Source organism: Girardinichthys multiradiatus, chromosome 12, assembly GCF_021462225.1.
Source record: "Girardinichthys multiradiatus isolate DD_20200921_A chromosome 12, DD_fGirMul_XY1, whole genome shotgun sequence".
Classification (NCBI taxonomy): domain Eukaryota; kingdom Metazoa; phylum Chordata; class Actinopteri; order Cyprinodontiformes; family Goodeidae; genus Girardinichthys; species Girardinichthys multiradiatus.
Window position 1 is genome coordinate 28,350,840 of NC_061805.1, and position 14,020 is coordinate 28,364,859.

Here is a 14,020-nt window from a genome sequence, read left to right on the forward strand (position 1 = left end):
TGACTGTATATACAGACATAGCAGTCACTGCTCCACTAAAGGCCATTATTAAGAGTTGTGCTCTCCTCTTGCTTACCTTTCTTCATCATGTGGTCATAATATTGTAATATATAATATTGTCCCATTGCTCAACAACTTAATAACACAGAGACGCCGACATCCATTATTATTTCCAGAAACAGTGTGCTGCTGCGTGACGTAAACATTCTCCTTCTGCACTTTGGGGTCGTGCACCCTTCAGACTGATGGTGGTCGCATTTAATTAGCAGTTTGAACCACAAAAAAAAATAAAATCTGAATTGAGCATCAAGATTTGCAGTGTGAATGTAGCCTTTACTCTGCCACCCTGGTTTCTTTGTTTGTCAGCATTTAGGTGTTGCAAACCATCATATATTACAATTTTATTGTTCTTATTTTTGTATTTTATTGTTTAGAAGTAAAACAAAAAAAATAGGTCTCGGAAAAAATTACCCCAGTCTTGAGAACATTGGAATTTGAAGTATTTCAGAAGCATTTTATTTAAAATAATTGACATCATTGTTGTCTTCTCTCATAGAAATAGGAAAGTATGCATTCATTTCTTTTTGACATTAATAATTGTGCATTGCTTCTTAAAATTACCATTCTGTGCACTGTCCTATTCTTTCATATTATTGATTCTTTACTTACAACAATCCTAGCTTAATAGCATTTATAGAGCTGAAATGGACAAGCAAAAACTTTATGACAACAAAAATGTAACACTGTTTGGTATTATTTAGTTAATGAACTGGGACATTGCACCTGAAACCATCGTACATGAGCAAAGAAGCGGAGCATTTACTGCTTAAATTTGCCCTAATAATTCTGTCTCTATATTTACCATCAACACTCTTTGCATCTTTTACCACCAAAAAATATGCCACAAATATTGTTTTTACTTAGCATTTAAAGCTGTAGAGCTCCTATATACATTAATTGTACCTCTCACATTATTTGCACATCATTTTATTATGTTAACATCCCCTTCCTTTACTTTTCAACTCCTCCTTACTTTCCCAGTTTTAGTATAAGGATTCACTTCAGTTCATCTCTGGGAAAAAAAAGTTTGAATGACATCAAACAATTCAGGAAGAATCTAGTAAAGTATGTGTAATGGCCCCAAAACCAATGAAAATATCACAGAGTAAAAAGTTTGCAATGACTCAAACGTTCTGATTGTCAGCGACTGAATCTTATGGCTCTTGTTTCTGTAACTTTGTTCATAAATAAAACAGTTCTAGTTTTTTTTAATGGTAATTATTGGTTGTGTTGTTGGATTTCTGCATTGATGCTCCTTGCATTCTACACATTAAGGCAGATGGGGAGGTTCAGCGGTGGTGAATCTGATCAGGTGCAGCAGGAGAGCTTTGGTTTATTCTTGGGAGCATTTAAGCTGGGCAGTGATGGATACCTTTTCTCCTCAAAGGTGGCCTGCTTTTTGACCAACCTGCCAGATGCAAAAAAAAAAGAAGAGATTAACCAAGGTGATCAATTTCACGTTAAAAGGAAAGATTCACTTGTTTCTCCTATTGAGCACCATATTTCTTACTCACTCATTCATTCATTCCATTAATTTATTTATATATCAAGCTCTTTAAAAACCAAAGTGCTGTACAGATGAATAAAAAATTAGAAGATAGAAAATAAGATAATAAAAGCTAGATTCTGTAAAGTCTGCGGGAGACTTTACAGAAAGAGGGAGACTGTTGCAGGCTTTGGCCTGCGGCTGAAAAGCTCCGTCTCCCCTGATCACAAGCCAAGTCCTGGAAACAACTAAACAACTCTGGTCTTGAGATCTTTGAGTTGTTTGTTTGTTCACTAATGTTCTCCAGCATTCCTCTGAGGCCTTCACATAACAGAAGCATTTATACTGAGATGAAATAACACAATGAAGGACTATATATAATTATATATGTAATTAGGTGACTTCTGAATAGGTATTGAATTTCGTTTAGGGGTGTTTCATTAAAAACGGTTGAATAGTGTACAAATGCACATGTGACCTTTGTCTGTCTTACTTTTCATTGATCAATACATATCAATATAATTTCAAAAAATACATTGAAGATGGTGGTGACAAAATGTAAAAACTTTTAATTGCTATGAATACTTTTGCAAGGCCCTGAGCTATACTGGGTATCAACCTGTAGCTCTAACCAAGTAGCTCTAACATCCTCTCTCTTCCTGAGAGAAGATGTTAAAGGCCTACTCTTAATCAGACATACCCAAGTTGTTTCAAAGTTAGATGTTAAATGGTCATGTTTGGTTTCTAGCATTGGAAGCATGTTTCACAAACTTAAATTTGGATCCGGTCACCCCAGTATAGAAAACAATATTGGAATTAGGAGCAGTTTCCCCTTTTCACTGGGTTTCATTGGTCCCAATATACCAAAAAGAAATGTACAAGTGTGTTTTGGGGTTTTATTTGTAAGAGCAGAAAAAACTTCCTCTAAATAGGTAGTGCAGACCTTGGGGTGTGTAACTGTTCTGGCCTGTTACCTAAGCTTTTATAATATCGTAGAAAAAAGAAACCGCAGAACGCCCACATGTAACAGAGCATCTAGTAACATAGATCAGTCAGAGCAATCACAGCAATCTGCTGCCCCATCTTTTGCGTTGAGTCTTCAAAACAAGAATAGGTTAGGCAGAACATCAATTAATTAAACCAGAGCATCTCACCTGGCCAGGTGCAGCACAGCCTCCAGGATGTTGGAGCCGTCTTTGGCACTGGTTTCACAGAACAGAGTGTTGTATGTCTGGTAGGTAGAGGCAGAAATACATCATCTATTCATTCATTGTGATTTATTTGGTGACCAGCTGGTGACCAGCTTTTCTTTGCATGTTTCCATTGGTATTTTAATGATTTATCTTTGGTGATGAGCTCCAGTCTTTGAGGTTGGAAGGCCTCCTTGCCATCAGCCTAATCTTTAGCTCCCTCCACAGATTCTCAAACAAATTCAAGTCAGGACTCTGGCTGGGTTTCTGTCTTAAGATTACTTCCAGTCAGAAGAAACACATTGGTAATATAAAAACAGTACTTTACAATCCAAAACTTACCATGGATGTGAATAATTTTGACCTTAACTGTAACAAATTGGGATTGTGATAAATACAAATTCTTCAAAAGGAAAATAAACCAATGGATGCAACAATAAACACCTTTAGTCAATCAAGGGTTGTTACAAATTAAGTGGAACTCAATAGTTTTATTTGTATCTACCATGGCGAGTTTTTGTCCAAGGGTGGTAGAAACACAGTTATCCCTATCTTGGCGAAGATCACACTTGTTACCCACGAGCATGATGGGAATATCATCACGGGACACGTCCTGGGGAACGAAGGAAAATGAAATGATAATTAGAGCTCTGATTGGGACATCATATGGTGCAGAACATGAAAATTCAGAAAAGCTTGTCAATATTGTAACACTGTATGTAAATATTTCTGTCATCTTTTCACTAACATCCCACCACTCGCATGCAAATCTAACACGTCACAGGACAGCAGAACACACCGAATGCATGCCATCCATCCAACACTTACAACACTTACATGTCAGCTGCATGTAGGAAGAGAAAAACATGCAAGACCACTTAGTTTAACATTTAAGTGAGTTTGTGACAACTAGACACATCAATGTAATTGGTTGTAATTGCTTGGCTTAATTTTTATACTGTATTAATGTCCGGAAACATCTACCTAGTCAGCAGGGAAGGAAAGCAGTCTGTTACCTCAATCATGTCCACCCATTCTCTGATATTCAGGAAGCTTTTCTCACAGTTGACATCGTACAACAGCAACACACCATCTGCACGTCTGAAATAAGACTTAGCAATACTGCGAAACCTGTGAGGACAAGAGAAGAGGTTCACAAAAACATCGGAAAACTTAACTTCTTCAAGGACATTAAAAGGCTTTTAGGTGATAAAACTATAATCTCCATTTGTTGTGCTTGTGATGTATTTAATTTTTCTTTTTTATTATACTGATGCTAGCACTCACCTCTCCTGTCCTGCGGTGTCCCATAGTTGTAATAAAACTGGCTCGCCATCCACAATGAGTGTCTTCATCTGGAAGTCCACTCCTGAGACCACCGAAAGAGACAAAAACTAACTTCAAATTAAGGTGTCCTGGTACTAATACAATATGTAGTAACAGCTAGAGGAAGGAGTTTCAGTTTATACAGCTAACCCAGAGTAGTGCTGGAGTTTAGTTTGAATTCGTTCTTGCAGAGGCGAAGCAGGAAGCTGGATTTTCCCACGGCAGCGTCTCCAGCTAACACGATCCTGTAGGCCTTCTCTGAAGTCATGTAGCCGAGGTCAGGGTTTTCTTTGTCCTCATTCTACAGAAGCAACAGAGACAGAGCAAACATCTGAGAACTATGAGTACTCTTCAATCACCACTGATAACATGTGCATCTATCCAACTATCCATCGTCCTTTGCTTATCTATGAATGGGGGAAACAGGTTTAGGAGGGAAACCCAAATATTTATCTGACCAGTGACACTTCGTAGCTCTTTCTGAGGGATCCAAAGGCGTTCCCATGCCAGAAGGGATGTATATATGATCCCCTCCAGCATATCCTGCCCTATGACCTCTTCATAGTAGGATGTCCACCTTGAGCTGACTCATTGGGATGCAGAGGAGAAGCAGCTCTACTCAGAGCCTGAATAGCACCCCACCTTATCGCCAAGGCTGTTTCCATCCACAATACAAAGTAAGCTAATTTTACATTCCTTTATCTGTGATCTCATTCTTTTGGTCAAGATTCACATCTCATGACTTTAGGTGAGGGTCAGAAAGTGGATGGAACAGTAAATCTAGAACTTTGCTTTTTGACTCTTTCTTTACCACAAGAGACAGGAGCAGTGCTCACATTTTTGCAGTTAAGGCTCCGGTTTATTTTTCCATCTTCTGCTCCATCCTACCATCATTAAGAACAGGACACCAAGACACTTAAACTCCCCCTATTGCGGCAGTGATCGACCCCTGACCTGGAGGCTGCAGTTCACCCTTTTAAAGCTGAGCTTGGCCTCAGACAGATTTTGTGTCAATAGGGATGATAGGGATACATTTCTTGGATGAATTTTGCACTTGGCATCACCACTTTGAGTGTGTCCTCTTGTTATTTGGATATCTGTTTATTTTAAACTCCATTCTTCAGTAATTTATGAATACAACCACTTAAACGACTTTTAAGACCTGAAAGAAGTGGCAAATAGAAAATAAAACCATGAAAACCCTATTTTTATTTTAACAGTGAAAATGTTAAATATCTCTTTATTTTTAGCAAGCTAAAACTTTTCTCATTCTTACTCGATACAAGGTCTAATCTAATTACTAAATTATTAAATGTTGTGAAATATTCCGAGTAGCATTGGTCTTAATATGGTCAATAAGCGATTAATCCACAGCTGTTTCGGATCTGGACCCTATTAATAGAAAACCATGCTATTGTTCCAACCACACTCATACCTAAGATCAACTGAGAGTACCCAATTAACATAACAGTCACAATAATGGGCAACTGGAGGAAGGCAGAGTACCCAGACAGAACTCATGCATGCACGGGCAGAACATGTGAACATGCAGAAAGACCCTAGACCGGGATTTGAACTCAGAACCTTCTAGCTCAAGCAAGAAGGTCCTGATAGTGGCAATAGTGCTACTCACTGGGACACTCGCTGTGCCATCATGCAGCCCTGGCAACAACTTAAAAAGAAAAATAATGAAAAACTGACAACTGGTTCTGTCACACGTTGCATCATATGTGTTTACAATTTTAGTTTAGCCCCCATCACTAGAAATAGTGTTGTTTTAGGTCAGGTAAAAGGTGAGGCAAAAGAACAGAACTAATGAAAAGAATGAAACATCAGCCAAAGCCCAAATGAAACTCAGGACCTTAAAGGACTTTAAGAAAGTCTGGAGAATGATTGATCAAGACCCATTTAGAAGTTTCAAAAAGTCTATCTTCTTCCAGCGGAAATCTAAAGAAATTAGGGATGGTTTAAAACTTTTGCAAAGTACTGTCCATTTTTTTGTTTATGTTTTGTTTTGGTGAGAAATGACGTAAGGGAACCCACACATTAGTAGCACTGCTATATGTATGATTTGTTCCCTGAATACTTTGATTAAATAATAGTTTCTAACTTTTGTTTTCACTCTCACCTGAACACTGATGGCGCTGATAGTTTTCTTCAATGTCGGTGCAGGGGGTGTAATCACACCGAAGGAGTCATTTGGCTTCCAATCCAAAACTGAGCTGCAGTCCGACCCGATCGCTGACTCTGCATCCTGGGTTTCTGCTGGCTGTGACAGAATACATATTAGCTGGCAGTTAAACATCAAGATATAAATATGTGGTAATTCACCTAAGGTTTGTTCACTTAGTTCAGGGTTTTGAAGTTGTCTAAAGGTAGAGTTTACTTTCTGATACAGAATTTCCTGTAATTATTGACTTTAATGGATAGATGTTTGTATAAAACTGTGTACAAGCTTTAACCTCTATTATCTGACCTCTGTGTCAGAGTCTTCTCCCAGGATGCTGTCGTTATTGTCATGAACATCCTTCTTCTCCTCCCCCTCCTCTTCCTCTTCACCGTCTTGACCCTTGACTTCCTGCTCCCAGTCGTAGCCGCCGTGTGAGCCTCTAAGCGTAGACATGCCGCTGTCCACGTAGATCTCAGGTAGGCTGTCCTCCTCACACTCGCTGCTGTGTCTGCGCCTCAGACCAGGATCACAGATGGCCAAGGCCAGAGTGTCACAGCTGGGTCGACGGGTGTACAGAGGAAAATCATCCAAACGCTGGTCAAGCCTGAGAGAGGTACATTAAATTAAAATTACTTATTTACTTTGCCGTAGCTGACAGGAGAATGTCAGACTGTAAGTGAGGCTTACATTTGGAGGGTTAGGGTCCAATGAGGGTTATCCTGGGCCCTTTCCTATTATCACTTCATGAGCAACTTTTAAGGTTAATTTGTTTAATAAATATACATTTATTTTCTTGACATAAAGACAACATACACATTTTAAATGGATGACTTGGCTATTTAAATGAATCTTCAGTTTAATCATTACTGAATATTATTTTATCTTTTATATTTTATATAATGCCATTGCTATTCTGCAGCACCGCAGGTACAGGCTGCATAGATCAGTTCTAATTTCTTTCTCTGCTATACAAAACCAAAAAAGTACAACTATTCTCTTAACAATGTGTAGAGCTGAAAAATTAACGAATTAAAATATGACTGAATAAAAATCTTGCACTTTTGTTTCTTAAGTATCATGAGTAATTATTATGAGGAAGCTTTATTTCTGATGCTGTACCTATCTTCTAGGAATTCTTCATAAAGTCTTATTGTAATGTTTACACATCCATCTCTTAGTGCGCTAAGATACCAGTCGGCTCTGTGGAAACATTGGTATGCAAGTCTTTTATAAAACAATTTTTTATTTTTTTCTCTCTTCTCTTTTTATATGTCGTGTTGTTGTTTTCTTGTGGACCATGAGTCTGTTGAATAAAGTAATCAATCAATCAATCAATCAATCTTTATCACTTGAGTTGTTTAAAAGTTTTAAACACGACTTTATAGAGTTTTGCACTTTGATTCTAAATTTAGAAAAGTCCTTGCCTAATGAAGGATAACTTACCGAAACATTGCTGCAATAAATATTTATAACTGGTTTGATAGAGTGGAAATGGGTTTGTTAAGCTAATTTTTGTATTCATCTTAAATACAACAATTTTTCAATCAGCTCAGAACCATTGATGGTTCTTCCGGATTTGAACTGTTTTTGAGAAGGCTAAGAATCCCTGTTTTTTTTTCTTTAATCAATCAAAACTTTGTTTCAAATAACCTGTAATCAATGGGGAATCATTCAGTTCAGGTTCAACCAGTCTATTTATTGTGGGTTCTACACTTGTCTCCTTCTTAGGTTCTCCTAATCCCCAAAAAGCAAAGAATATGCTCTCCTTTAAGTTTTCTTTTAAAAACAAGTAGAATAAAGGTTTCATAAATCCTAAACAATATTTAAAAAAAATATCTGTTCAGTATAGAATAATACAGTTCACATTTGACCAGTCTAGGTATTTAAAATTGTTCACTAAAGTCACTCAAATGCAGTCTTCATTTATAAGAAAAAGGCAGATAAGTGGAATCAGGATCTTCAAATCATATATCAACTTCAGTGTCATTACAGCTAAAGCGAACAGCCATATGATCGTACAGAGCTTACTTACATATCACATGGATTCACCTCCTCCCTACTGACTCAAGATGCAAATAAATCATTATATATATATATATATATATATATATATTATTTTTTTCAAATGCTTCTGGAGCCCCACTGACAGAATGGCACCCTGGGCATGGAGCCACATTGCGCATACCAAAAACCACGACACATTTCATATAAATGTGTCACATTAATCTAAGCTCATATTTTAACTTAGAACCTCTATAGAAATAGTCTCTGAATCAAATAAACATCAAGACATTTTAACATGCCAAGCAGCATTTTGTACAACAGTGCAGAGAATGTACAGATTATTAAAAACAGCATTTATTCAGTCTGCAGATACCTCCGTGTGTTTTGATTTACCTGTCTAATAATGCATGTGGTGATGGGTAACAAATGCTTTTACTCCTGATTCTGTTCTTGATGTCTGCTTGGGATCCATTACCAGACTGAAACACACAACAACACAATTTCATTGTTTTCTAGTGTCTGCATTTATGCCTTAAAGATCCATTTTTCAATTAGGTTTCACTTAAAATTTGTAGTAAACTGAAAGTTATTGGCATGGTTTTGCCTAAAAATTGCCATTTTTAGGCAAAACCAGAGATGGCCGAATCATGTCAAGTTCAATGTGAAAAGGGGAGGTATTCTCAGCATCTCTACCCTTGTGATCTTCTCCAGAGCCGCTCTTAGACCATCATTACTGTCGTGGAGCTTCCTGTTGGCGGTCCTAATCACACAAAGGAAAATCAATGCAAAACTGTACATTTTTATGTTCCTTTATTTGTGTTCCTTTTAATGTTAGACTTACTGAAGAATCTCAACTTGACTCTCCAGGATGTCTCGCTCGTCTGAGAAGTGTATCATGAGCTCCTCGTCTCTGCAGCAGAATGCAGGACAGAAACAGCGTTTGTAAATCTACATAACATCTAAAACACCTAACAATAGGTAAGATGTATTTCATGCACTTTATGTGTTTTTTTTAAGTTTTGGCAGATCAGCAGTGATTCACAAGAAGTTTGATATAAATTCTGAATAACAGCTACAAGATAAAGAAGCAACTGTGTGAGAATGATGAGCAGAGGCGAAGCATTTGTCTGCCTGTGAATTTGTTTTGTCTGTTGCTGAGCAACCCTTCTGAGGAAGTTATTGTGTCTGTGGAGTCACTCCAGGATATCCTGTTTCGGCTCTGACAAAACAAAACCTCCCGTGGCCAAACCAGCGTCACTTAGCAGGTCGAAGTGGGCCATTAGCCTTACAGTCTCTGTCCCTCTATTCACAGGGGTCTTTTGATGAGAAGCTCCAGGGCAAAATTATAGGTTTGCACATTTAACTAATGTCATGTGAAAAAATTAGGACACCCTATGAAATTTTCAGTTTTTTATAAACTTTCACATATTGATGATTTCTGATCTTTTCATCTCTGAAAAATTAAGTAATTTCACAGCCCTTAAAATTATAGCCTTGTTTAAATGAAATATATCAAAAATGCATTTTTTTAGCTAAGGAAAAGTTAGGATACCATACATGTAAATAACTAGTGATATCCCTTTTAGCTAAAATAGCTTCAGTGAGATGCTTCTTGTAGAAATCTATTGGGGAAAATCTAACCCACTCCTCACTTTTGAGATGCTTGTCTGTTCTTTTGTCCAAAAATTCAGTTTCATTCAGACTCATCTGTCCAAAGAACACTATTCTAGAAGTCCTTGTCTTAGATTAAGTTCTCTATGACAAACCTTCACGTTTTTCTTAAAGAAGGTTGTCTTTTTCCACATCTTCCATGGAAGCCACATTTGTGCAGACTCGTTCTGATGGTACAGCCATGCAATTCATATCCACAGCAGACAGAACCTGGTGTACACCCCCTTTAAGACTCCCTCAAAGTCATGAACTTCAGCGCAGCATTCGACACTGAGGATCTTGATATATTACTGGAGCGACTGGAGAACTGAGGTGGTCTTTCTGGTACAACACTTGACTGGTTCGAATCTTACTAGAAGGGCAGTGACCTTTTTGTGTCAGTAGGTAACTTTACATCTGAGTTGACAAAAAGCACTTGCAGTGTTCCCCAAGGATCAATCCAGTGACCCTCCTATTCTATACATGCTCCCAGTAGTTCAGATCATAACAAACAACAGGATAAGTTAGCATAACTAAGCAGATGATACACATCTCTACATTCCAGTGTCACCAGGTGACTATGAACCTATTCAAACATTGGGCAGATGTAAACAAATCAATGTGTAGATATGTCATAATTTTATTTCAGTTGAATAAAACCAAAGAAAGAAGGAATTATTTTTGGACCAAAGGAGAAGTGATGAAGAGTAAGTTACTACAGCTAGAAATTGCTTGTGAAATTGATTACTGCAACAGCGTCTTCACAGGTCTGCCTAAAAGGTCAATCAGACAGCTGCAGCTGATCCAGAACAGTGCTGCCTGCATCTTCGCTAAAACTAAGAAAATAGATCCCATCACCCCAGATCTAAAGCCCTTACATTCGTTCCCTTTATCTCAGAGAATAGACTTTAAAATTATACTTTAAATCTTCTGTTAGTTTATAAGTCACTCAATGGCTTAGCAAAATACATTAAAGATTTGTTGCTATATCAACCTTTCAAACCACTTGGGTCGTCTGGTTCATGTCTTTTCTGCATCTCTAGAACCAAACAGCAGCGTTTAGTTCTTATGCTCCACTAATTTGGAACAAACTTCCAGAAAACTGCAAAAATGTTGAAACGTAGATCAAAGTTGAGTTGCCCTTGACTTTGCCATTTTTGTTTTTTTCTTATGTATTTATCATGTAAAGCACTTAGAATTGTCTCCTTGCTGAAATGGGCTATGCACATAACTTGCCTTGCCTTCTACAGTCTTCTTTCTGAAGGTCTCAAACATCTCTTTCAATCTCATCTTGGTGTTCATTCCCACTTCAACAGTCAGGAGCACACAAAGCTAAATGACTGAGGTTTAAACAGGGCAAACCTCCCTTAAAATGCTGAGTAATGATGTTCTTATTATGTGCACTTAATGTGGTGGGGCCATTTTAATTGGGAATAAATACGAGGGTGTCCTAATTTATTCCTCACCAAGAAACTGCTTTTTTTAATTTATTCTTTCAAAAAATGTTAAAACCAATATACTTCATTTACTTTCATTTTTATCAGTATCATTTGAATGTTTAGACAGTGTTAAAATTGACAGGAGTAAGTAGGGTGCCCTATGTTTTTCACATGACTGTAGTTTTGCTTTGGATACAGAACGAAGGAAAGAAAAGAGTGGAAATAAAACTGCTCTGCAGGATTTTTTTCACTAGAACTAGGTTTAGAACTGGGTACACAACCTCTTTATTCTCACAATGACACTTATAAAAACCAATTAATCAATCAATCAATCAATCAATCAATCAATCAAGTAAAGCTGATCCAAAACTAAAGAGAATGTCTCTTTCTTTTCCCTGGACAAATTTTGCGAGATGCCATGCAGGTGAAAGTAGCTCCACTAAACTAAAAAACTGAACTATTTAAACACCACATATTGAAAAATAAAAACATATCTAATGATTTTCCTTTTACCGTTCAGAGCTCATGTTTTGATCAGTCAGCTCTGTCTTTAATCCATCCATCTCACTCTGCAAACAGGCAACTTTGGTCTGAGACTTCAGCAGCTCCTGTTTTAACCTTTGGTTTTCCTAAAAAAAAATAAAAAATTGTCAGAAGGTCAGAAAAACAGAGCAAAGCAGCAGAAACATTGTGTCGTGAATTAACTGAAGAGTATTTAGCCTCACCATTGTTAGCTCATTGATCTTCTTCTTCAGAGCTGGGCTCTCATCTTTCACGGTGATGTTCTTGTACTTCTCCTCTATCTGGAGGGTAAAAGTCAAACATCTAGGATTATTTGTTCAACCTTTTGCGGTGTATATACTTTATTAAAAATTCAGCTTGATAATTCCAGTAAAGTCACATCCACTCTAGTTTGGCTTTTTCATGTTACTTAGTTGAAAATGAAGTGATGTGACAATTTTCAAGAAGCAGTTTTTGTTTTTAATTTAATTTAGTCAAGCTTTACCCCAGAGCATGATGATGCCACCACCATGCTCGACAGATGATTCAGTGTTCTCAAGTTTAGAGGCCCTAAATCTTGTGACTGCGGACAAATAGCAAACGTTTTTATCTTGTCTGACCCTAAAACTGCCTTCACTTTGGACGGTGACACTGGTATTCTAGCATCTTTCAGTCTCTGATAGTCTTGATTGAACATGACCATTTTAATTAATTTCATTTTATCTGAGAGCTACCGCTTGGTTCAGATGGTTGGACAATGATCAAAACACACTTCAAAGCTGGTTTTAAAATGTATACAAGGCTTAAATGAAAATTTCTGAATGACGCGCTTAAAACTTCCACCTGAGCACTATTAAAAATGTTCAGAGGCCAGGTCGGTGTCAGGAAGCCAACTAATTTAAATTAACGAATTTTGCTGAGAAGAGTGGCCAAATATCCCACCAGAATTATGCCACCAGCTGGTTGATTACTATAAAAACCATTAAACCAAGTATTAGTACAGGGGTTGGACAATGAAACTGAAACACCTGTCATTTTAGTGTGGGAGGTTTCATGGCTAAATTGGACCAGCCTGGTAGCCAGTCTTCATTGATTGCACATTGTACCAGTAAGAGCAGAGTGTGAAGGTTCAATTAGTAGGGTAAGAGCACAGTTTTGCTCAAAATATTGAAATGTACACAACATTATGGGTGACATAACAGAGTTCAAATGAGGACAAATTGTTGGTGCATCTGTGACCAAGACAGCAAGTCTTTGTGATGTATCAAGAGCCACAGTATCCAGGGTAATGTCAGCATACCACCAAGAAGGACGAACCACATCCAACAGGATTAACTGTGGATGCAAGAGGAAGCTGTCTGAAAGGGATGTTCGGGTGCTAACCCGGATTGTATCCAAAAAACATAAAACCACGGCTGCCCAAATCACGGCAGAATTAAATGTGCACCTCAACTCTCCGGTTTCCACCAGAACTGTCCGTCGGGAGCTCCACAGGGTCAATATACACGGCCGGGCTGCTATAGCCAAACCTTTGGTCACTCATGCCAATGCCAAACGTCGGTTTCAATGGTGCTAGGAGCACAAATCTTGGGCTGTGGACAATGTGAAACATGTATTGTTCTCTGATGAGTCCACCTTTACTGTTTTCCCCACATCCGGGAGATTTACGGTGTGGAGAAGCCCCAAAGAAGCGTACCACCCAGACTGTTGCATGCCCAGAGTGAAGCATGGGGGTGGATCAGTGAAGGTTTGGGCTGCCATATCATGGCATTCCCTTGGCCCAATACTTGTGCTAGATGGGCACATCACTGCCAAGGACTACCGAACCATTCTTGAGGACCATGTGCATCCAATGGTTCCAACATTGTATCCTGAAGGTGCCGTGTATCAGGATGACAATGCATCAATACACACAGCAAGACTGGTGAAAGATTGGTTTGATGAACATGAAAGTGAAGTTGAACATCTCCCATGGCCTGCACAGTCACCAGATCTAAATATTATTGAGCCACTTTGGGGTGTTTTGGAGGAGTGAGTCAGGAAACGTTTTCCTCCACCAGTATCACGTAGTGACCTGGACACTATCCTGCAAGAAGAATGGCTTAAAATCCCTCTGACCACTGTGCAGGACTTGTATATGTCATTCCCAAGACGAATTGACGCTGTATTGGCCGCAAAAGGAGGCCCTACACCA

The 14,020-nt window shown here is 38.2% G+C and overlaps 1 protein-coding gene across 1 annotated transcript in view; it reads right to left on the reverse strand.

The window, feature by feature from the left end:
• Positions 1-487: 487 nt before the first annotated feature.
• rasef (RAS and EF-hand domain containing) overlaps positions 488-14,020 on the reverse strand; it is a 29,480-nt gene continuing 15,947 nt past the window's right edge. Inside the window, exons 6-18 of the mRNA XM_047381799.1 lie at positions 12,051-12,128; positions 11,839-11,954; positions 9,078-9,146; positions 8,930-8,996; positions 8,630-8,715; positions 6,539-6,836; positions 6,191-6,331; positions 4,213-4,363; positions 4,024-4,105; positions 3,753-3,867; positions 3,242-3,349; positions 2,701-2,777; positions 488-1,468 (exon numbers count right to left, since the gene is read on the reverse strand). Coding sequence (XP_047237755.1) covers positions 1,369-1,468; positions 2,701-2,777; positions 3,242-3,349; positions 3,753-3,867; positions 4,024-4,105; positions 4,213-4,363; positions 6,191-6,331; positions 6,539-6,836; positions 8,630-8,715; positions 8,930-8,996; positions 9,078-9,146; positions 11,839-11,954; positions 12,051-12,128 — 1,488 coding nt within the window. The 3' untranslated portion in view covers positions 488-1,368. The remainder of the gene's footprint in view (positions 1,469-2,700; positions 2,778-3,241; positions 3,350-3,752; positions 3,868-4,023; positions 4,106-4,212; positions 4,364-6,190; positions 6,332-6,538; positions 6,837-8,629; positions 8,716-8,929; positions 8,997-9,077; positions 9,147-11,838; positions 11,955-12,050; positions 12,129-14,020) is intronic.